We start from the raw sequence: 25,251 nt of genomic DNA on the forward strand, positions 1-25,251 counted from the left end.
TTCCAGTCAGATAGTCTCACCACATTCTCGGGCAATTAAATTCATCCAACATGCTGAAATATCACATCGCTGTGCTACTTCCTGTTTCTTTACCTGACCATAAAAAAACAAACAAACCAACAGCAACAAAAAAAAAAATCCCATCAGCTTCAGCCTTTCAGCCTTTTTACTTTGTGTTTAGTACTAATTCGCAAATGTTAGCATAACATGTTAAAAGAGATGGTAAACATTAAGTCCACTAAGCATGCTGCTATGAGCAATTAGCTCAAAGCACAGAGCTAGCGTGGCTGTAGGCTTTCAAAAATGTTCAGTATTACCACCTAAATGAAGAGAAACACATTGACCCTGACTTTGGAGAAGGGTTTGTCTTCAGTCGGTCTGTCTGTCTGTCTTTCTGTCTAACTGACCGTGTCCCTGTTAGCAGTCTGTTCATACTGGTAGACTGGCTAAAACACCTGGACTCTGAGATCAAAATCTCGTCAGTGAAGTTTTTTTTAAGATTGAAGTGGAGGGTAGTGTGTATTTCTAACTGCGCTCAGCTCCAGATGATTTACCCACCTGACTTGCTCTGAGTTTCCCAGAAATCATTAAACCACCCAGTCTGGCTGTGTTTCATGTTCCTGAACAAAGAGTACCACCACTGATGTGCTTTTGGGAATCCCAGAGCAGGTGGTCCAGTGGATGTACAAGTATTAAAGAAAATCATCCACAATGTATTCAGATCAAAGTGTTCGTCCACTGGACTAGTGCATCCTCCCTCCCCTACACAGTTCATGGCGGTGCCGCAGAGCGCCACCTATAGGTGTCTACGGGATATTGTGGCAACTGATAGCTGATTTTCGTAACCAATATTCCTGTTTTGTCCTGTCTCTGTCTGTCTGTCCATCTGTTTGTCCCTCCGTCCATCTGTCTGTCTGTCTATCCGTCTTTTTCTAACTTCCTCCTTTGGTCTTAAATATTTTACTTGGTTTGGGCTGGTTTCGTTTTGAGTTATCTCTTCTTTTCCAACTTTGTTTCATTTACAAATGCTTGTAACTGTAACAAATTGTTTATATTTGCAATTTCTGATGTGCAATGCAATCATAACATACATCGACATATCATCACATTACTTTAATTACTTTAATCCCACACATTCTCTTCATTACAATTTTTTACCACATCATGAAAATTCATGCTGACTGTTTCATTTGCTAATCTGAATGACTCTCCATATCTCCGGTCTAACCTCTTCCCTCCCACCTGTGCTTGTCATCTTCATGTAGCCACGGGTTATGAGAAGTCGCGCAGCCTCAATAATATCTCCGGGATGACGGGCGCCCCGCTGCGCCTCACCCCCATCACCAACTCCACCTTCGAGCCCTTCGAGCCGCCGGGCCTTAGGCGATGCCACTCCCCCATCCCCTCCATCTTGTAGCATAGCCAAAAAACAAACAACAAAATGTCAACAACAGCAACAATACTTCTTTTTTTCCTGGGGAACATGCAAAAAAAAAAAAAAAAAGCATCAACTTGGAAGGAGTGCATCATGGACATTTGATTCATCTTAGCTGCTCTTTCATCACCATTCATCACATTTTCCTCTTGATAGAAACAAGGAATAAGAGTTCTTCTAGGCACTAGAGGGTCCTATTTTAAAACCACAGAATAGCTAAACCTTAAGGATAAAGCTGAGATAGACGCTTAGGCAAATGTATTTTAAAACACACAAACACACACTAACACACCTGCCTTACTAACAGGGATAGAGTCTAGGTTAGTTTAGACTGATATGATAGTTAGTTGACCTTTAGCTTTCCCTGTGCTACTTCTTGCCTGTATCTCGACACTGCACTTGCACTTCAATGCTTTAAGACTGATACTTAAGAGTAGCTACGAATAAGCGACTTTTCTAATATAAAGCCTCAGAATGCACACAGTCAAACCCATACACACACACACACACACACACACACACACACACACACACACACACACACACACACACACACACTAACATATTACTGCAGCATGCATGTTTTTACATGAGAATCCCCAGAATAAGAACATACGCTATACCTTCAAGTAGACTGAAAAAAAGACATTTTTGTATATTTAAAGTCAAGGAAATACCCCAAAATGTAGCACCTCTGCACCTTTGAAAAAAGCTGTGTAGGCTTTTGATGGTCAGTTCTTTGTGTCACACTGAGATCAAACAACCTCTGTTACACATATGTGCAAACTGTGTTTGTTCTGAGTGTATCTCTTTAGTACAGGGAGAGTGGAGAGAGGGAGTCTCAATAGATCCTAGGTCATATCATCAGTCAACCAATGAAAGCAGCAGCATCCCCTCCTTCTTTCTCCTGCTTCCTCCTCAGGCCTCAGATTCCTCAGACCCTAAAGACTTGCAGGATGTACTGCAGGAGAATGTGACGAAAAATTATGTTTTTTTAATTTTTTTTTTATAGCATGGACAGCGGTGGAACACTTGTTAAGAAGCGTGTATGCATCTATCAAGGTGGGATGCAGGACATAAGACGGTGGTTCCCAACCTGAGGAAGATAAACCAGCAGTTGAGAAATGATAAAAGATCTCTTTCTGTTTTAATTTGCTGCTGTTGAGGTCTAAGTCCATATTTATATGATGGAAGCTCCATAGATAATGAATATTTCAGGATAATGTAATTAATGTACAATCCTGTAATTAGCCTGAAAGTAGTGAATTAGTATTATTATTATTATAAGAATCAGTGTTTTTATCCACCAAGTGCCAGAAATTCCCATTTCCCAGAATTAACAGTGGTGTTGTGCATGACCTACAACATGACCTCAGACCTCTATCTTAGCTAAGGCCCTAATTGGAGAAATTTAAGGCATTTTTGTTTTAATTGATCACAATCTATAAAGGTTGGGAATCACTGTCAGAGGGGATTATGGGATGGCTAGGGGAGCAGAGCTGGTATTGACTCAGTTGTCACTCAACACTGCAGAGCTGGTGCATGAGATATATTTTGTAAAATAAGTCAATAAAAACAGCGACAGGGAATGAGACAAAAAAGATGTAGGTGAACAACTGAACTTTTAGCTTTAGCCTCACAAAGATCTCCAGGGAAGGCATTATGGAAACTACAGCAGTAGGGTCTGATCTTTACCATGCCATCACCCCTCAACTGCTCTTCATATACTCTCACCTGGGCTCTTGGCAAAAGGCTGAGCTGCAAAGTCAGAAGAAAGGGATGATCACTTCTCATTTCTCTGTTGTGCTTTCATTCCGTCACAAGTTAAGGTTAAGGACAAAGCTTATTTGCTTTCTCTCTGAGAGTGAGATTATAAGATTGATACCACTCTTAAATCTGTGTGTTAATCACTCCATAAGTAATCTGTTTTTCTAACCTTTAAAAAGTTAGTGTCTGGGCTGCAGTAAAACCTTCAAGTTGACTCAATGTGAGGAGACAAGTTGGAATCATTACAAAATTACCTCAACTTCTCAAATTAGGTCAGCTTAGAAATTGAAGGCAGCCCACACACTCATTTTTAAAAGCAAATAACAAAATAATTTATTTTTACAGTGTAGCATGAGGGTGCAGTTAGCCTAGCCTAGCACAAAGACTAAAAAGCAGGGGGAAACATCTTGGTAGACTCTGTCTTAACATGGAATATGTGTGGTTTAGGTGGTGTTAATGTGCTAAAAGTACAAAGAACAGCAGAGCAAGGCTAGCTGCCCTGCATCCAGTCTTAATGCTAAGCTAGGCTAACAACATCCTGATTCCAGCTGCGTTCTTAATGCACAGACAAGAGACTGATATACATCTTCTCACAGCATTCTCAGAAAAAAGTAAATCATCAAAAGTATCTTTAAGGTGGCGGGGTGATTGGCTTTCTCTTTTTCCGGGAAAGTTTTGGACATTGCAGCTCAGCTTGAGAGTGAGAAGTGTGGTTTTTCCTCAAGTCATCCCGCCACCAATACCATCACCACCGCCAACAGCGTTACTACTTGCACTGACTCCAGTGTGACTCAGCAGCCAGTGGCAATATTTTTAGTTTTTGGCTTCTCTTTCTTTCCCTTTTTGCCCCTCCTGAACCCCCAACCCCCTCCCTGCCCCCTCCTACTCTGTCCGTCCACCTCTTCTTTGTTTCGGCTGCGGCTGCTCAGTAGGAGGCACTGTGAACGGCTACTGGAGCGACAGCCCATGGTAGAAGAAGAAGAGCAGACGGCAAACGCCACAAGGGAAGAAGAGAGGGAACATGACAACAGAGACAAACATAGAAATATGCAATGTAGATAGATGCGACACCGGTGGTTGGAACTGTGTTTCTCTTCAGTTGTGTTGTATCTGCGGCACATGAGTGTGCACATGGATCTTAATGTGTCTGCATGTGTGTGTTTATGTGTGTGTGTGTGTGCCTGGACCTGCATCTACCTCTGTACTAAGATGCACAAAATGTCAACATGGACGAATATTTTTTTCTTTCTTTTTGGTTATGCAAGAAAGAAAGGAAGAAATATTTCTTTCAGTTTAGTTTTTATATTTACTGTGTGATCACATTATAATGTCATCTCTCTGTCAGTGGGTGTAGTTTTTTTTTTTTTTTTTTTTTAAGGAGTTTATTAAGCTTTTTTCTCCTAAATATAAATTTCCTTTTTGTTTTATGATGGATTTTTTTTTGATGTTGCTGAAATGTAATTGATTTAAGAACAATGTCAATGACTTTCATTATTTTAGACAGCAATTATGTGTCTGTTGGTTAAGTTTCATATCTTCCATATCATATTTCATATCTGTTTAAGTCCCTTGTCCTCCTCTCTCACTCTCACCTTGCTTCTCTCCCAGCAGAAAGTAACAGAGAGCTTTCAGCCAGCAGTAAATCATTCCTTTTGATTTGCATTATACTCTCAATAGAGAAAAAAAATATCATTAACCACTAAACACTGTTTAAAGGCAGTGTGCCTGACGAACCACTTAAGACTCATTTATACTCCTAAACCAAATGTCCAAAAATAGATACGTCCATTTCAAATGTCGAAAAAGTCACTACCCTCTACTTCCATGCGTCCTTTATGAGGGCATATATACAGCCAGTAGATGGCACTAGAGGGCATAGTCAAAAGTTTATCGCAACAACAAATGATGCAACGTTGGGGTCATAATATTGTACCTTTAAAGCAAGGCAGTGTTGTAAGGCGGAGGTCTGTGTGGCCATATATATCCTGACATAAGGACAGACAATCCCTTTCACTTATTTCAATATAGATTGCAATACGTTATTATTTCTCACCGATTCATTCTGTTCTGGCATTATTTAAATGTCTTTGTTGTCTCCAACAGTCGTATCTCACTTGAACTATGCTACCCTGCCTCCTTGATCTCCAGTGTAATCCTCCATATCATCCGTATCTGTTAGCTCTTAATGTATGTATGTATGTATGGAACACTCTGTCCATTCCTGTATGTAATGCTGAGCATAAATGAGCCTTAATGGTGCAAAAGACATAGAGTACTTTTCGGTCTCTTAAAGATGCCTTTTTGGGAGGAAAGTTTCTGTACGCTGAGGTTTCTCCAACTGTTACTTTTTTACATTCAAGTTGGGAGTGTTGGGAGGTGAGAGTATAAAATGAGACTTTACCTGAGGAGTATGTTATTGTTTATTTAAACAATTAGTGTGGTATTTGGGGGAAAAATACTTTCTATATGCTACTTTGGAGCTTAAGCCAGAAAGGAATTAGCCCAGCTGAGATTTAAGACTGGAGACAGGGGGAACTAGTTAGCTTGCCAGGATCTGTCCAAATGCAAACAATACACTGTATGATGTTTTTCATTTGTTTAATATGTACAGAGCAGAAATGTAAAAATGAGTGATATTACAGTAACAACAAGACTTCAGGAAGTTACTGCATCCCAGCTGCTATTGACCAAGAAATACTAGCTCGTAACTCTCAAACCTCAAGTTGTCATTTTTCACAATTTCCAACTTTTGGTGTACAGAAGTGTTTCCCACAGAATTACAATTGTCCATCTTTTTGAAGAACTCGTCATGGGTTCTTTTTTCTCTCAGGAGCTATTTGAGTCGCAGGATGGTTAATTGATCTGTTGATCCAGTCAGAGCTGATCATCAATGGATGAGAGGAGCAACTGCATCAACTTTTTGACCCAGCATAATGAACAGTTAAGTTTCACTTTCACTGCGCCTGCCATTCTGCTGCTCCGCCTGTGCCCAGAGTACACTCTACACTCCAAGAGTGTGGTGCAGTCAATAACCAATCAGTACTATAATGGTGCACCTAACTAACGGTCCAGCTCCAAAAATATAAAATTAAAATGTGGCAACGGATGTTTTAATCATGGCAATCTGCTATTAATAAATTATTGTGTGGGAAACCCTGTAACCCTGTATGTCTTGTAAACAAGACATGTGAAGTGCTTGGACAGGCTAGGTGATTCCCCCTGCCTCCAGTTTTAAGCTTACATAATTGCCTCCTGGTTCTAGCTCTGTACCACACAGGCATGAGATTTATATCGATCCATAATCTCAGTCTGCAAGGAAGTAAATAAGCTTTTTTTTTCAGAAGTCTAGAATCTTGTATCATGTAGGAATTAATTATTTAGAAGTTTGAATCCTTTGGAAGTTCAGGATTATATTCCTAGATGGAAAATCCTTTTAACCCCTAATGCTATTAGACATGCACTGTAGGCACACATATACACACACACACAAACATACAAACATAGATGTAAACACACACATCTATCTCTCCGCTGAACCTGTTTCTCAACATTTCATCCTTTCTTCATCCCCCTATCCAACGTCCACTTGTTGTGAGTGCGTCTGTCACTTTCCTCAAAGCCACTGCTGATTGGTCGCTTTTGTCATGATGTTGTACATATGTAAAGTTTGCGTTGTATATGAATCTGCATGGGTTTCCATTGCAAGCAATAACGATACTGATATGATTAATAATGTGAGGAGGTTTGATAAGATTTTAGTCTCAAGCTTAATGAATGTGTATATAACATTTAGACCACTAAGAGTGTGTATGGATGTGTGTGTTAAGATGCAGACATATGCACTAACAAAGCATGCAGGACAAAAAAAAAAAAAAAAAGGTTCACTTCTTTGAATGCTAGAAGACGTGGGACGTGCTGACATTATGCATGCCAAAATGCTATGATGCTATTGGTCGGAAGAGACCAAGTTTAGGTACTGTAACAGGGCTGGGAGGGGGTGGGAAAGTTTATTTTTGCAGGATGGGGAGGGGTTACGTTTCTAGTAGGTCTTGTATAGCTGCTTTCTTATCGAACTTGAGAGACTTATAAGAGAAACATATTAACAATCGTAGCTTATGATTTTTTCTTCTTTTTTTGCTTCTCTTTTCACAGAGAACTGTTCTGAAAGCCCTGCGCTTATCAGATATATGCAAAAAGAAGCAGTAACTGTGAACTAATGCTAAGACATGAAAAAAAAACAAATCCAGCTTCTTCCATTATTCTCAACTCCTCCTCTGCAAAAGAGAGGAGAGACCATTGTCCTCCCAAGATACCTCCTCACCAAAATGACCCCTTCCATCGTCCCATTCGTGTGCTTCCTCATTATGTCTGTGACCTTATCCTGCCGATGTCATCTTTCATTTCCTTCTGTTTTGTTCTATTCGCTACACTTGCATTTAAACTGCAATGAGTTAAAAAGAAGGATACCTCTGCAATGTGAGAATGCAAAGATTCAATACAAGCTTACACAAAAGAGGAGGATAAGGGCCAGATTTACCCAACAAGGGTCCTTGGGCAAAACTGAATTGTGGGCCCCTTCTGAGCAAACCCAATACACCCCCAATCCCTTCATTAGTTTGATTCAAACATGACTGAATGAACACTTATTTAAGAATACTCACCATGTAAGCATAATAGGCTAATTTATAGTATCAATGTAAGCCAGTGTTTGCTTTTATCCTGGTGACATAAATGTCACTGTCCATCCATGTCCACAAAGTCCCTACAGTCCCCTCTGCGAATGTCCCTGACTGACTGTAAAAGACTCACTATAAATGGACTCAAAGAACCTCGCTAGTCTAGCAACATTAAGGTTACAAACAATCCATAATGCAATACTCCCTGTAGGAAACTACAATAGTCTCTTCATTTAAAATGAGATTTATTTTTTTAATACAATTGTGATACAAATTTGATACAATACTGAAGTGAAATTTAAAAACTACCCAATGAAATGCATAAGTATGTCTATCCCCTGGATATAACACGATCCCTACTTTTTTAATTGTATTCTCTCGTCTTATATTTTGGCCAGTCCAGTATCAACAGCAAAATCCGTTGAAAATGCTGGAGAAACTAAAAGTCCTCATGAAAAAACTATCATTACTTTCTTTATGGGATGTATTTCCTGTTGAAACAAGTCATTAGGTTAAACCAGTGGGCTGTTGGTTTCATAGTCAAAGATTGATTTGACAATATGGCCAAAAAGGCAAAAAGACATTGCCATTGGTAGAAAGTAAGGGTGTGGAGGTCAAAGCACTGGATGGGCGGCAGCGTGTTAGACTTTCATCCAGAAGATTAGAGTCTGTATCCTGTCAACTGACATGCAATTCTTTCTCAAGTTCCTTAACCAAGTATACTAGTTGCCTAATCCTCACATTAGCAATTTTTTGCGATAACAGTGATCATTTCTCAACCTTAACTATAATGCTTTTGAAATGTGTAGATATTACAGCACAGTTGCACATAAATACCTAAAATGTACATGACCTTGTAAGAAAGCATTAGGTGGTGGTGGGATCAAAATATGGTGAAATTCAGTGCAGGCAACATTAAAACAATACCTATGTAAAGTCTATTGTAAACAGTCACAGTTTGTGAAACCATCGCAGTTTAGTTCGCTTTAGAGAACAAAAGTACTTGGACTGACTTTAGGAATTGTCATTTTGGTTAAAATAACTATGTACAGAATGTAAGTGATGTAAACTTCCATACTTTGCATAGTTTCGTCAGTACTTGGTTAAGGTTAGAAAAAGGTTGTGCTTTTGGTTAAAATAACTATGCATGGGACATAAGTAATGTAGATGTGCTTACTATGTGTAGCTATATTAAGTACCTCTGTAGGGTGCTTTGCATAGTTACACTAAAGTCACATAACTGTGTTGACTTTTGGTTTCACATAGGACTTATGGTCAAAAGTCTATGTTTATGTGAGTCATCCACTTCGCTTCTGTCTGCCCACCTGCCCTACGTGGACCTCCTCAGTCTTTATACTTAATTTCTGTGTCCACAAAGACATAAGATTCTTGTTGAGTTTACTTTGGTATCATTTTTATGTTGCCAGAGAGTACTTTTAACACATTTTTAAACATGGAAATTGAATGATTAAATATAACCCAAGGTTTTGCAGGATCTATGTACTTGTCCAGTGATGGGATTGATTTTGCTTCAGTGATGCTTGTTATATAAGACATACTTGCTATTTTGTATTACTTTTAGCCCCGAAAGAGCCTTGTAAAAGTCAGATTGACCATCCTGTGAGAAACCACACTGCAGAGGCACCCTTCAGAATTTAAACAATTTTTCATTTAAATATCTATAGTTTCTGTCCCTTGTTGCCATGTTTCTCTCCTTTCCATCCATTCACAACTCAGGTATCAATCTCTCCCCCTGTGCCCCTGTTCACCTATGCTTCCTCAAAGATGTATTGTATGTATGAAAAAAGGAGAGATAAGATAAAAAAGTAAAAAAGTTTTCCTCTCTTTTCTGTCCCTGTGAATGCCATGTGCTCTGTTTTGTGGCTTCCGCCTTCAAAAATGCTATTTTGCTTTCCTTGTCCGACTGTGTTTCCTGTCTTCTCCTTGTGTCGTTCACTCATCTTTCCACCCTCAAAAACTGTGTCCCTCTTTCTGTGAGGCACACCATCCATCCCCCCCCATCCTCAAGTCTCTCACAGCAAAAACCAAAAAGGAAATGACTAAAATTGGAGCACCTTCACACCTAAAAAAAAGGTTTTGCCAGACACTGGATTTCACCGAGGAGGAAGACAGGAACGGACATTTAAATGACTGAAAAAGACTGCAGTGATATATTGTAGGAGGGGAGGAGGGGAAAAATGTGCTGTGAAATGACGTGTTCTGAGTGGATTGTCAGCCGAGCAGCATCAGAGGGAGGAGATGGAGGAGGAAAAGTTTGGGGAAGACAGAAAAGTGTGGTGATGAGGAGGAGGAAAGAAAGAAAGAAGCAAAATCGCTTCTCCATGTAAGAATGTGTACCTCACTGTTGTTCCTGTGCACCGTTTTTGCTCTTTGTGTTGTGTTTCCTCACCTGTGTGTGGTTCTGTGTTGGTGTGACATTTTGTTTTATGTTCTGTGTGTTTTTGTGTTGTGAGCCGCACTCTATTTCCTTACCTTTTTTTTTTCTTTTCGTGTAGCCTTAGTGTGAACCACACCTGGGTCAAACACCAGCTACAGCTTGTTTAATCCCCCACAGGTGCAGAAAAATTGCACTTTGCAAACTGCGCCACAGCAAGATGAATTAAAAATAAATGTACCGGATACAGCAAACCCTGCTGGTCTAAGCTCAAGTGGGATGAAACAAAAAGCTAAAATCATTTGGCCAAGGTCTGGTTTGTACATATGCAGGACACACCAACTGAGATGCTCCACTCTCAGCTCTTGGTCTGGATTTCAGCCCAGTCCTGGTTGGCAGCAGTCCTCTGGTTTCAACTTTGACATCTTTTGATTTCACAAACTTTGTGTCCTTGATGTCTCATCAGTTTCTTAATTAGCATCCAAAGATTTACTATATCAGAGGACTGAGCAGCCCCCCGAGGACTTGTGTAGATTGTATCTGTGTGAGTGAGTTACAGAGAGAAACGTTAGTGTGTCACATTCGAGCTCTGTGTACTTGCATGCTGGCTGGGCTGAGCTAGCTTTGTAGTGGTGTCTTTTCTTTGCTTCGGTGGTGTGTTTGGCCTATCATTTCCTTGCCTTGGTGTACAGTATTATATTTTGGGAGTTTAAGACTAATTTTTTACTGAGCACCACTGGTAACTAGTTTTTAGGGTTGGAACACTCAGTCTGCCATTGTAGAAGTCTTTCAGTGTACACATTTGTGACCCAACCTGGATTCTCTTTGGAAAGTTGTGCATTAAAGAAGGAAGGGTTCCTACAATGGCTGACATTGTAAATCCCATTGAAAGAATCTCCGATGACCTCTTTCCCACTAGCATCTGTGGGATTAAATCTTTTGACATTATGGTTCACTTTTGGTATAGACAGTAAGTTAAAAGACAATATTATATTGACTGAATCACAATGTTTTCAGTGCAGTAATTTCCGGGTAAAAAAAAAAAAAAAAAAAATGTTTCACATAAATAAAATGAAATGGCAGTGAAAAAAACGTTGCCCCAATTGGTTAGTTTTTTAGCTACCCTAAAGCCTCATCTAAATAATCATTTTTAGTTAAAGTGTACACCATATTTAGAATATCTCACAGCCTTACCTTGCCAATAGACAGCTCTTTCCGAAAGGGTAGCCAAAGCTGTTGTCTCAAAACCACGAGACTCCATCCACAAAAACAGTAATTTTGCTTTAATTTTTCTATGACTGCCTTGATTGGTTTATGTGTAAGGTAAAGGAGCAAAAGTATTCAAAATATGGTGTACAATTGAACTCATATTGGTTTCTTTAGGTGGCTAAAATATGTTTTGCTGTGGCCCCTTCCACAGTAATATGTTGCTTAGTGTATTGGTAGATTGTGTTCTTCAAAGACAAAGCACCAAAGTACATAGCTGAAAAAACACAGCAGGTACATTAAATGACAACAGAAACAAACAAGTTTGCAGATTTCACATATCCACAAATAAAATCAATGGCTAGTTATCTTTCTGGAAGTGATTATTGTTTTTTTTTTGTTTTTGTTTTTTTTGATGCAACATCACAGTGATTCAGTCTGTAGTCTGGATATGGTCGCAGTTACAGCACCATGCTTTGTATTTATTGTCTTATATGTCATCAATTGGAAAAAAAAATCAGCTCCACATTTGGTTATTAGCTTTTTCCCAGAGTCAAGAGCCTTCAACCACATCTCACTGTCTTCATCTGCAGATGGAGTTTGCCAAGTTGATGTATAGATGGCTCAGTCACTATCCCCTGTCAGTGATGAAAGATCTTTTGCCAAAAGTACCAATAAAACAAAGCAGAAATACTCTATTTCAAGTTAAAGACCTGCATGACAAGTGTAGTATTGAAAGTAAAAGTACACATTCTGCAGAATACTGTCCCTTGACTGCCATATTTTTTTATGTAACATTAATAGATTATTATTGCTTATGCATTAAAGTATAAGTAGAATTCTGTTGTAGCTGGTCAAGGTGGAGCTAGATGTCAAAATTGAAATGTATATTTTGGACTTTTCTTCAGTCTTTTATGTTTTTAAGAAATGGTTAAGCCTTGAAAAATTATTCATATGAAACATCTGAACAGTTTAAAGGAGAAATCTCTTCCTGGTGGAACTTACGACCATGCATAGACATGTGACACATGAATAGATGTGGCAAGGTGTGCAAAGGTATAATGGGCTTCAAACAAAATAAGGTGTTAATCATTAATTTAATTGTGACGTGTGGTTGAAAGCTCCAGAAATAGATATTAAACAGATTTTGAACCAAAACTGTTTCGTCAAACTTGAGACAAGACAAAATTGTCGATGTACTGCATACCAACAAACAGTCGATCTTACCAAGGTGCTTTTGGGAAACAGGCCTGTATCTGATGTGGTTCCACACTGGACCTCAGAAAGATATCAAATCATTTTCAGCAGAGGAAATGGAAATCAAAATAATTGCATAAAAGATTAAATTTAAATTTTGTGTGATGGTGGGTGAAATAATTGTTTTGCTTATGTTATCTCCTTAAATCAACTGATATGGGGATTAATAGTCATATGTAAAATTGGTCCCATGTCAGTTGTAAAATGTGAGTCTGTGATAAACAATCTGACCGGCCAACACCAATAGATTTGGGTTGGATTGCACCAGCTATTAATTAATCTGTCACTGACTGAAAAGTCCGTCCTAAGTTCTCAGTAACGACCAACTTGTTTCAGAGTAATGATTCACTTGTTGTGCCATTAAAGCTTAAGAAATGTCTTAACTAGTAAAAAAACTAGCAATTTGTAAGTTGGTTGCTAGCAAACATTTATATTGCTGTCCAAAAGCAATTTAAACAGTTAAACAGAGTCATTGTAGCATCACAAGCTAGTATAACTTCCAAAAATTACAGTTTTAGCAGCCCGTTCCCATTCCCAGGGTTTAAAATAAGGCAGCTTGGTCAGCGTCCACTGGCGTCTGATTCTGACACATAAGGCACCCTTTAGCATCTCTATGATACGCACCAGGCTTTTATGTTACTGCATTGTAAAACCTATCCACTGCAATCACGTAGCATCAAGAGCGAGACAATAAACATAGGGAGGGAGTGATGGGTAAAACAAACACAGAAGTTTCAGTCGGAGGACCAGTGTTTGTGTCAACGTTTTTTTTAAATTATTTTACAAAGGCTACTCAAGGCCTAACCAAGCTGTTTTGTTGCCTACACCTAAAATAGTATTGGTAACAAAATCAAGTTTCCTGTGAACATGGAGGTTTATTTTGAAAGGATACCATGCACATAGAGACAGCATGTGGAAATTTACATGCCGTCCCTGAGCATGCATCCAACGCTATTCATTCATTTAGTCATATTATTAGCATAATGTTTATAATTTGGGATATGTTGTCTTATTTTTATGAAATGTATTTTAAAAACGTAACAATTCATTGTTATTAATATATGTCGACCATACTCAACGTTACCTGGTTTACTCTTTAAATGGGTCAAATATTAGCAGACTTTTGTTAGCTTTGTCAGTTGCTTTAGTTAGCTAGACAACAGTTCTACCCAGCAGTTAGTGGATGTAAATATTATTAACTATTCCTATATGTAAGAACCAGTTCACAAGGAGTAACACACTTTAATATAGTGATGCTTAAAATAACCCTTAAACACTTTCATTACAAATACGCTAGGTTTGAACTGATGAACAGCCGGTGCAATCAATTCAAGAAATACACAGATGCCATTCTTTAAAAAATCAAAAGAAAACATTACTTTATCCACCAGCATGATTTTATTGACTAACAGTTTGTGTGAAATGGCCGTTGACCTTGAACTGCACCAGACCTGGGTGTAACTAAATCCACTAAAAGTCTTCAACAAAAAAAAAACGGTTTGAATATAGTAAAATCAAAAGTTTACCAAATGTTCAATCAATCACAGTGTTTTCAATTAGATTATGATGTTTTGATGATCTTTTTATTGGTTTAACATTAACTCTGAAAAAAGTTTGTTGAGCCTTCATCAGGGTACCATCAAACTCTATGCCATGGTCTGGTGTCTGAGCGTCAAGAGTTGGTACTTATTCACTTCTTTTCCACACTAATTTCTCTTTTCTTTTTCCCTTTCAGTGCTGAGTTTCTAAACCCCCCCCCCTCCCCTTTCCCTACAAGAAGAGGAAATCTATAAACTTTAAACTGCTGCTCCTTCACCCCCCACCCCCCAACGGGATTCACTGTAGAAAAAGGGAGGGAGATAGAGAGAAAGAGAAAAAAGAAGACGGGTGGCGGAAACCATCACTGACACTCTGACCTGAACATTTTCATCATCTGTGTGACACATTCAAATGCAACCTGGCTGACGATCCTGATGAAGAAAATGGTTACGATTGCATATAAGCTATTTTTAGATGGGAGAGAAAAACATTTCCACCTCTTTTGAGCTGCTTTGCAGAGCAAATCACAGCATGGATGCTCCCAGAGTAGCAGCCAGAGGGCCGTGACAAACATGGATCTGCAGACCATGCAACAAGGATGCCCTCTATTTTAGTTGCGTTGTTGCTTTACTCTTAATTTCAAGAAGATTCATTGACAACTGCTGACTTCCAGTGAAGGTGCCATTGTTTTGGCACTCAAAGCACTATGCAAGGTGAGGGTGGTCCATTGTGATGTCTTACGGCTCTGTCGGAGTCCGATCCAGTGTTGGTGCTGGGCTGCACAGGCCGGGCTGCCCTGCTGATCTCTGCTGAGCTACAGGACCTCTAACAGCAGGCTGAAATCTACTCATACATATCAGAAAACATCAGCCATATCACATGTATATTTGACATAATCCCGATACTGAATTTGATAGATCTTCCAGGAGACATTTGACATCTTGGTACTTCTTGTTCAGCTGAGTTTAAATACTGTCAAAGAGCCAGTTTTTATTCACCTTGTGATGGAATGAACCCAAAGACGGACACATGGATGATCGTACCAGTTTGGGTTTCACAAAAGCCCTCAAAGACAAGAAACTGGCCATAACATCTGCTTAAGAAAAGAAGGTGTCGATGAAAAACAGAGATGTGATTGACCCTCTTTCTCTCTTTCTCACTCTCTCTTTCCCTCTTGAGTGTTTACAGTATCTTGACCCCCCCCCCCACATCCCTGCATCTCAGCATCGCTGCTGCTCCTCCTCTTTAGCAAAACTGCATGGCATGAATGAAACCAATTAAAACCTGAAGAAAGACAGTCAAAGACACAATGGATGGATTAAAAAAGGGGGGAGAGAGAATGGAGGGAGACCATGAGAAAGGGGGAGAGAGACCATAGATTTCTTTTTCTTTTTTTTTTTTCATGCAGCAATGTCAATGCAAAGTCATCATCACCCAAGCTACTTTTTAACCCCCTCTAACTGGCTGCTAATATGTGCAAAACAGCATCTTCTGCAGCAAAATACTCTCAGAAGGCATGATGGATGAAGAGGAGCTCCCTCCCCCTCTGAGGGAAAGAGGGAGATTCTGCAGACCATACACTATACCTCTGGAGATGTGGGGCAAGAAGATAGAGGCTTTTTAAAGAAAGCAGGTATTCAGCAGGAGCGGGAGAACATCTTCGAGCAACTATTCTAGGGACAAAAAATGGCAACGATTGCAAATTAGAAATGCATTTTTATGACATTGTTTACCAGCATGAATATTCTGCATGACTTCTGCAAGCCATTCTGATCTCCCCCATGAATAACAGGGCTAGAAATTGAGAATTTAAACAAGAACATTTAAGAGAAATTATGTTATATGCAACAACAAAAGAAAAGTAGAATTATGTTTAAAAGATTTTATCAATTTTGTTTTTAATGATAAAACACAAATAATTAAGAAAAAAAAAGGGTTGCTACATCTACCCTGTTTTGTTTTCTTTAAGAAACCTTAGGAGACCCCCACCCCCTCTGAAATCCAAGAAGACTCCTCCGAACTTCTGCAAGTATTTACTCTGCTACTACAAGTTTGTCTACTATTACTTCAACTTCTCACCTGGCTGCTACTCTGCTTCTTCTTCCTCCTCTTCTTCCCTTTCTTCTTCCTCTTGTAGCCTTTTACCAGAACCCTTATACGTAACTCTCTCCAATGGCAGCTGCTTGTGTCTGTGTCACAATGTGGACCCAGGACTATCCAACTGATGTTGACCTGAACTGTGCTGTCCACTCAGAGATGTCATTGATTCAGTGTGTTTGAACTGAAAATGTCTGTTCTCCCTTTTTTTTTTCTTGACCTTGATATCAAGAATGCCACACTATCAAGTATAGAAAGGTCATCCAAAGTTTATGGTCAAGGATAAGTCAGGGATAGGTACAGGTGGAGGTTGTTACCCATACAATGGTCAAGGCAGGTCTAAGAAGGTACAAGATGGCTGCCTCATCATCCAGGGCTGTAGTTCCACTATTTGTTTAGGTCAGATTAAAAATTAATTGTTTCATTTCACCAACGACCAATTGCTTTTTGTAATTTCCCTTCTTTATTATCAGTTAGCTGTTAGGGATAATCTTAAAATCAGTTTGCAATCTATAGGCCTAGAATGAAATTGATATGTACCATTTAAGTATGAACAAACACAAGGCCATAGCCAGGAGTTAAGAAATATCAAAGTCCATATCCAACCAACATTATTTGAGTTTTTTTCAGGCGTTAAAAGAAAAAGAAAAACTCTACATTTTGCATTAACTTTTAAGTGATATAAAACTAAATGTTACCTCCCAACGTTGTGGCCTGATGTAGGGTATAAAAAAGTTTTTGCCAAAAAACAATCTGAAAGTAAACCAAAGAATCCTCCAAAAAAATAAATAAAATAAAATAAAATCGGACAAACAGTTTATCTGCATGATTTTTGCCTGATGAAGGCCTGAGGAATGAAACATTATGACTGAATGGGACAATGTGCAGGCTTCTTTGGTTTTCTTTTTGAACATACACACTTGTACACACTTGTAACCCCGCTTGTGTGCAGGAACGGTCTTGAAATTAAGGCCTAAAAACCATCACATTTAGGCAAAAAATATCAGCATCAGCCATAAAAAAACTCAATACATATAAATGAATTTCCTCATTAATTTCAAATACAGATGATATAACTTCTGTGTTCTCAATGGTAGCCAAGGACCTGATCAAACAAAAAGAAAGACAAAATCAAAAGATTTAAAGTCTTCATGGAAATATATCACCTCAAATTAAAATGACTAAAAGTAAATTAAAGGGTGTCATCTGCAAATGTTTGCTCCAGGAGCTTTTACATGTTGTAGCTTTACCATTTCTGCCCTTTGACTCTGCCAGCAAATCACATGAATACATGAGAACATGGGATTCACCTGTGTAATGAATGAGATTTGTGAATTATTAATTCTACTTGATTTAGTTGGAATGCAGCCACATTCTTGCTTAGTTAAACATCCCTTATCGTTCAGGTTTTCATGCTTTTGTTTCCGAAATTGGACCAGGAAAATAATCACTTTCTTCTAGTGTTGCATGAAAGTGTAACTGCATTGAAATGTGATAATTCACTAAATAAAGTACAAAATAACACATCACAATATTGAAATCTCCTTGGCTTTTAATACCACAATTTGCATAAAAACCAGACCATATCGTATCAATGCATTATCCTTGAAAGTCATCCTATTAGAAAGACTTTAGTAATTAGTTTGTGAGATAATATGCAATAACCGCAAGTCGTATTTAAACACCGTAGTCAAAGACCTACAACAGGCTGCTCTAATTAGGTTATATCTGTTACCTGCTAATACATCCTGATGAGACAAGGTAGGAGCAAAAGAGGCACAGATGTATAGTGTGCAGCTCATTTGTCAGACCAGCAGTATGAATGGATGAACTGTAGCTACTATTGGTAGTGGTTCCCCTTGGATGAGAGGCAGCCATCTTGGCTCTGTGTGTTCAAAAAGGGTTGGCCAAGTACCCCATCACCAGAAAAATAAGAAGAAAGGACATTCTGCTGGCTGTGGGAAAAACAGTTTTTCTTACATTCTCTATACAGATTTAGATGAATTAGATATACAAAAGGAAATATGCAGGAAGATGGAAATGCCTTCAAAGGTGGCAGAAGCACTTTGGGTGGACTGAAAGCTAGCAGGTACTAGACAGATGTGTTATCAAATGCTGTAAATTGTGCTGGTTTTTCCTCTTTTGTCTTTTTTATTTGTCTCATATGAGCATTAATGTTCATTTTTGATGCTGTTTTATTGATTTCTATTGCTCTGTATTAAGCAGGATTTGGTTTATGATACCATGTTGGCCAACCACTTCGCTAAAATTATTTGAATCTTTGTCGGCATGGATGGATTATGAAACAGGCCTGCAGGGAATAGCCATAGGGACCCAAGGGATAGGAGCCCTGTTTAAAGTGGCCAATATCATCTTTGGATTGTTGATCATATTAATTTAGACACAAAATGACCAAAAAGAGACAGTTGAAAAAAATGTCAAAAGCAACTAAAACAAATTCTACAAAGAGAAGCAAAACAACAAAAGATAAGCATATTAGTCAATATAGTCATAAAGATACACAAAGCCACCACAAAGAGACTCAAAAAGTGCTTCATAGATAGAACAACTACAAGACAGCAAATTGACTACAAAAAGATGCAAAAAAAACTACAAAGAGATGCCAAATGACTATAAAGAGACACAAAAAGACCACAAAGAGACTCAAAACTCCTACAAAGACACATAAGAAGACTACAAGAAGCAAAATGAAAACAAAGAGAAGCAAAGCGACTACAAAGAGACACAAAAGTATTACCAAGACACTCAAACACACTAAGACTCAGACAGTCCGGTAGAGTTTTTACATGTCTTTGCTGAGGTGCCCAATGTCTCATAATCCATCCAAGTGTGTACGTTTTTTTATTTTGTGGCTGACATACAGTGAGGTTATAACAACAAACCAAAATATAAAAAATATATATAAATATATATATCTAATTCTAACAAATGACAGAAAGCAAACATATTTTGCTATTTGCAAACAAATATGCATTCTCCTGCAGAGAAGTTCAGTAGCTATACTTCACCATTTTCACTTGGGGCTGTCAAGTTTAAAAAGTTGACATTTGGACTGGACCCTCACAAAACCTGGCCATATGTACTGGAACGTGTTCAACCATCATCACACTGCTGGCCTAATAGGGGACAAAAAACTTCCATAAGATCTAACTTAAGACCTATATTCTTTGTACTGATTTAAATTCTCTGATCTTGTAACCTAACTCCTAAGTTTTTTTATTGCTAGGACTGGCAATCCATGCAAGATGTGCCAGGTCTGCTCCTTTGTTTTAAATAAGAAACATTTTGATTGCCAGTAAAAACTTTTTTGTTCTGCGGGTTTTTCAACTTTGATTGTTTTTACATTATTACTGAACACAGCAGAAAAGCTGTTTGACAAATTGCAGATTTGGAAAGTCCTAGGTACTCCCATACTTCTAAAGTTTGAAAGTCTTCAACTGTAGGAAATATTTTTCCCCCCATAATTCAAAGTCAATCCAGTATGTATTATTTTATTGTGTCTTAGGTCAGGCACTGACCTAAATCAAAATCAGAGATTATCACTGTAGCATTTACAGCGTATTCAGCCATGCTACCTGAACCTGATAACTTGAAGGGCCAGGGCTGAAAAATACGAAATTCCCCGGCTGGTTATGTATGAAGTTTGGTTTGCACTATGTTGTGCATTTTGGGGACCACAAAGGTTATGATTTGCTATCCATCAAAATCACTGTATGTCATCACACTTGATTTTTTTTTTTATACATGCATACTATTCTCTGTATCGTTCTGGGGGAGTCTTAACAAATACCAGGGAGCCAAAAATCAAATAGGAGACAGGGCCTATCTCAGGAATATACTGTATCAAAAATCTGAGAGGTGGAATGTTGAGATATTCTAATGCTGCAGTATGTACTTTCAGGAAGGTTTCAAGTTTCAGATAATAGTTTCTAATGAACATTATGATCATTTCAGTCGATCCCGGCAACAAGACTTAAAGCTGGAAGTTGATTTTTCTGTCCTTTTGGTTTACACTGTGTCCTTCCACACTGCACTAGATGTCATTGCTTCCAGGGTGTTCTTTTTTTATTTGGTACTGTATGTGACAGGAATCAGTTGGTGTTTGATATCACTTGTCTTCCTAAAGGTGTAAAGTTGAGCTCAAGAAATGTCAAAAATAACAATAGCCTACCTACGTAATGTACTGTAGCTATACCAAGGCAAACACCACTTCTATCAGTGTCATTAATTTTGTTGCTTTTGTTTCTGTTAGCATTTCTTTTACATTTTCTTACAACTGCAGTTTTTTGGTTTACATGTCAATTACTTTGTGTTTTGTAACACATGCAGTTATGATCATGAAGATGATAAGAATGGATCGATAAATGCTTTTGTATTCGAGCATGCAGTGAACATAAAGATAGCCTATGCACACATCAGTTGGGCTAAAGGCTTTATGTCATTGTGCTGTTGGATAACAACTGGTTATGTGTCTCAGGTGGGGTTTGGGGGGTTTAGTCAGGGGGGCAAATGCAGCCCTTATAGATGTCCAAATATATGTCACTGCAGAGTAAATGATACAAGGGGACTTCTACCATGACTTTAACCTCTTATTGTAGACATGAAGATAAATATAAAGATTTTTCTAGCAATAAAACTGTATGTGATTGAGCCAACAATGTTAACAGACAATACCGCCAATCAGAATTGTCCATAAATTTGTTTGTTTCTACCTAAAGGCAAGCAGTACAGGGATATTTCCCTAATTTGTTGAAAATCTTTGGAGAGACAGATTAAAGAAACAAGGGTGACAAAAAGTAAAATAGCTGAGGCCAAGATAGTTTGACTTCTAGTCTCTAGCATAGCTCAAGCTCCCAAAAGGCTGGATCCTCCCATTCCTATTATGTGACTTGATAGTGTTTGCCATTGCACCCGCAACTTTAAAACTACAGTTTGCAAGACAGGCTCAGCTGACAGCAGTCTTTCTCAAGATTTTGGTTGTAATGTTTGATGAAGATTAATTCTGTTAAGACTAAGTTGACTGGTTGAGACCTCATGGAAACCCTGATGGTCCAACCAAATGCTCTTCTGGGTCTTTGTCTTGCAGTCCTTGTGCTGTTCCCATTCAGTCTGTGTCCCTTATAAAATCTAACATGAGTGGAGATCATATCATGCATAGAAGTTGAAAATGCTCCCTTTTTTACAAAAGAAAGCACACAAGAACAAACTTGCAAAATGGTTTATTGACATTGAAAGATTGGAAAATTGTAAGTCCTCTAGAAACCTGTGAAGCTTATCTTTGTTGCTCAGTTGGCAAGAGCAAACTGAGCAGCTGCCACTGCAAAGATAGTCAATGTCTTGTTTGATATTTGGAAGTATAGAACAGAAATGTTTCAATGTTTCATAGGACATGGGTGCAGCCCTGCATCACAATCGGATCCACCCCTTTCCTTCCACACATTTCCTAAGGCATGTTGCTTCAGAAACCAACCTAAATAAGTCATAATAGATACAGGATATGACAGTTGGAGAAGGAGAAGAGGAAGTGATGGCAGTGCAGTTCCAGTAAGACAAAAAGAAACCTTCATTTTTCCACTGCAGTGTAGTGGGGACAGAGCAATAATGGTATAGGGTCTTTTTTAGGGTTTTGGTTATGTGTGTGTATGAATGTGTCTAAGAATGTGCATGTTTGTCTATAAATGACCTGTGTGTAAGAAAAGGAAGTGTGTTGTGAAAATTGAGTGAAGCCACACCTCTGTGAAAAATCTGACAGCTGAGCTAACCAATAGTGCAACTTTACTTGAAACCCAAAACGATGACCAAACATATCAGGACAAGATGCAGAGGAGCTGCTCTGCCCGCTGTCACAAGCCCCTTTAATGCTGATTGGAGTTTTAAAAGCCTGTTTACACGTTCTGATTGTTGGGTGGTGAATTACATAAATGGGGCAGAAATGGTTGCTGCTCTGTGGGTTACAACTTTCATGAAAGTTATACATCTGGCCACATCCAGAATGACACAGTGGTTTATTTTCCCAAGATGGCCGTTGAAAAACACCTGGCGTGACATCATTGGTTTGGAATTGGTCAAAAGTAACACGTAGAAAAGTTTGAACACATGCAGAGCAGCAGTTTACTGCCTGAAGGATTTACCATTTAAACAAGCAGCCAGACTCAAGCTAAGACCTAAAATTTAAAACCAACTTGTATTATTTTAGGGAAGTTAGTGAGTCAGTCTGGACAGTATAGGCATGTAGAGATATGCTAAAATTAACTACTCACATTGATTGACATATATGTTGAGCACAACTTAAAATTGGCCTCAAAAAAAATCATAAATAGAATCTCAGGGTCCTCAAAAAACTAATGAGTGGAACTTAGGTTAACAGCCTAAATTGTCTGAACTGGTGAGCTAACCTAAAGTTATAAATAGTATGTCATGGTCTTCTGAAGAGCTAAGTGAACTTTAAGTGAAAGTGACCATGGCTAGCTAGTTTCCACCTAGCTCTACTATCTTACATTGTCAAAACAATGGTAAGCTACCGCTCACCTAAAAATATAAATAATATTTCATAGTTTTCTAAAAAGCTATTTAGTGAATCTTAAGTAAAATTTGTCATGACCCACTAGTTGCTGCTAAACTCTACTAGCATATATAGTCCAAGTTTACTGTTTACTTAACAGCCTGAAATTTTAATATCTCAGTCCTCTGAAAAACAAAGAAGTGGAACCTTAATCAAAGATAGCATGGCTAGCTATAAGCCCTTCTACCCTACATTGTCCTGATAAACTGGTTAGCTAGCCTAAAACTGTAAATAACAGGCTATCTCACAGTCTTCTGAAAAGCTAGTAAGTGAACTATAAGTTAAATTGACCTTGGCTACCTAATGTCAGCAAAGCCTTACTAGCCTGCATTTTCCTGATAAACTGGTTGAGCCTCAAATTATAAATAGGCCAAATATCCCACAGACCTCTCAAAAGCTTATAAATTAGAATTACCCACCAGCCTACATTGTACTAGAAAATGGGTTAGATAGCCGAAAAACAGAAATAAATCTACCTACAGAAGATGTATGCCAAGAGGAGTAAAGAATGAACGTTCATGCTTAACATAGATTTTGTTTTGTTCCAGTTTGTAGTTAGCTAGTTGGGCTCTAAAACTCCAGTCTGTGTTTCCTGCAGCAACCGCTCCTCCTCTCATCCCATGCTCCTCACTTCTCCTCTCTCTCTCTCTCTCTCTCTCTCTCTCTGTCTCTCTCTCTCTCTCTTTATCTTTCTCCGTTCCTCCTCTTCCTCCTCCCCTCCCCTGTTAGCTATTTTGAGGAAGAAGCTTCTTTTTGCATCCCTTGTTCTTGTGTTTTTCTATCCTATGTTTTGGAGATGAATTCTAAATGCATGCGTGGGAAATTTTAAAACGATGACTTTAACTTTAATGCAAATGGCCATGTGAAGGGAAGCCTCTCCACAGTTTAAAAAAACAAACAAAACAAAACAAAAAAGGTTCTCGTCTTCCTCTCTTCCTTTCTCTTTTAGGTTAGAAGACACAGTGTAGGACACAATAAACTTTTTTTTCCGTAATCATTTATTAACTTAAAAAATGTTATTATTTTATTTCATTTTTGTGCTTATTTTGTGCAGCATGGGCATTCTTCACCGGTAAAGCCACTTTTCCCATGTGATCACTTTCTGGAGGCAAACGGGTTCAGTTTCATGAGTCCAATCCAGAGTCCAGAAGCTTCAGAGCACCTGCGTCAAGGCTTTTTGATGCTTGTTTTGGTAGTTAGCTTTCATTTTTCTGTTTATTTCATAACATTTCCTCAGTATATTCTTGGGTCATCTTCCCTTTCACCTCTGATAACTTTTCACTGAATCATGGATGCTGAGGTAATGGATAACTTTTTTTTTTCATTTTAAGTTTCCGTTATTTTCTGCTCATTTTGCTGTGCCTTCTCTCTAAGTCATTTTTAAATCATGCCATAAGTCCAGATGCAGCTATTTGAACAGCTCTTAGAAGGATGGTCTGGGGTCCATAACACGGTTGATTAGTCAGATGATCAATTGATTGGTTGATGGCCCCTCAGCAGGCTTAAACGGTTGCTATGTGTCCATTGGAGAGAAAGAAAGAAGGATGCCAGAGACAGAGAGGCGAGAGGCTTCCCTCCATTAACGAAGGGGTTTATGGTAAGACTGATGCTGGATATAATTTTTATTGTCACTACACTGGAGAGAGGAAAAACAAAATATAGAGTCAAGAACTGTATAAAATATATTTCAATGGAATGTTTATTATTTACCTTTTCTATTTTTGAAACATGTAAAGAAACAAAAAAGGTGTAATAATTCAACAGCATTTGTGAAAAAGAGACTTATAAAAAAAAAAAAACAGTTCTGTTGTTAAAATGTATGAAGGTTTGACTGTGAATGCTGATTTACCTGAGCAACTCTTCTCCTTTACTGATAGGATAAATAAAATCCAGATGAATAATAATTATTATTATTTAAAAAAAAATCACAAAACTACTGGGAAAAAAGCAAACAAATTCAGTTTAAAGAGAAAACCTAGAAAACTTAATAAAAACATTAAAAGCTTATGCCAAAACGTTCCATTTGAGTCCTGTGTTTACTATGGTCTTTTGTGTGGTTTATGAGTAATCGTCACATCATTCTATACTGAGCAGTAGTGAAGCTACATTTCATGACCCCACTAGATGGCGCGCTTGGATTAATCAACAAGAAAAGCTCAAGGAATGGCAACTCAGTGTGCTTCCAGCCCTTTATTAAACATAGAGTGCCATCTGGTGGCCTCAGAAAATAAAAGTGATGCTTCATGAAGCATAATTTGGTTACTACTGAGCAGCACAACACCATCCGCAAGGCGCT

General features: G+C 38.4%; 1 protein-coding gene across 6 annotated transcripts in view; it reads left to right on the plus strand.

Moving 5' to 3' along the window:
- Window positions 1–24,975, plus strand: part of LOC121957289 (voltage-gated potassium channel KCNC1-like) — a 109,241-nt gene extending 84,266 nt beyond the window's left edge. Inside the window, exons 5-7 of one of the 6 annotated variants that reach the window (XR_015779635.1) lie at window positions 7,355–10,222; window positions 14,472–15,908; window positions 16,245–24,975. Coding sequence is in view for 4 of the 6 variants with exons in the window: in XM_088091039.1 (XP_087947165.1) it covers window positions 1,266–1,417 (152 nt within the window). In the remaining 2 variants the exon portion in view is untranslated. Of the gene's footprint in view, window positions 1–1,265; window positions 4,106–4,131; window positions 7,184–7,354; window positions 10,223–14,471 lie in introns of those variants that run through there. The other 5 variants (XR_015779634.1, XM_088091039.1, XM_088091040.1 and 2 more) reach the window with 5 other exon arrangements.
- Window positions 24,976–25,251: the final 276 nt, after the last annotated feature.

Source organism: Plectropomus leopardus, chromosome 18 (assembly GCF_026936395.1).
Source record: "Plectropomus leopardus strain MGB_pleo_1.0 chromosome 18, ASM2693639v1, whole genome shotgun sequence".
NCBI lineage: Eukaryota > Metazoa > Chordata > Actinopteri > Perciformes > Serranidae > Plectropomus > Plectropomus leopardus.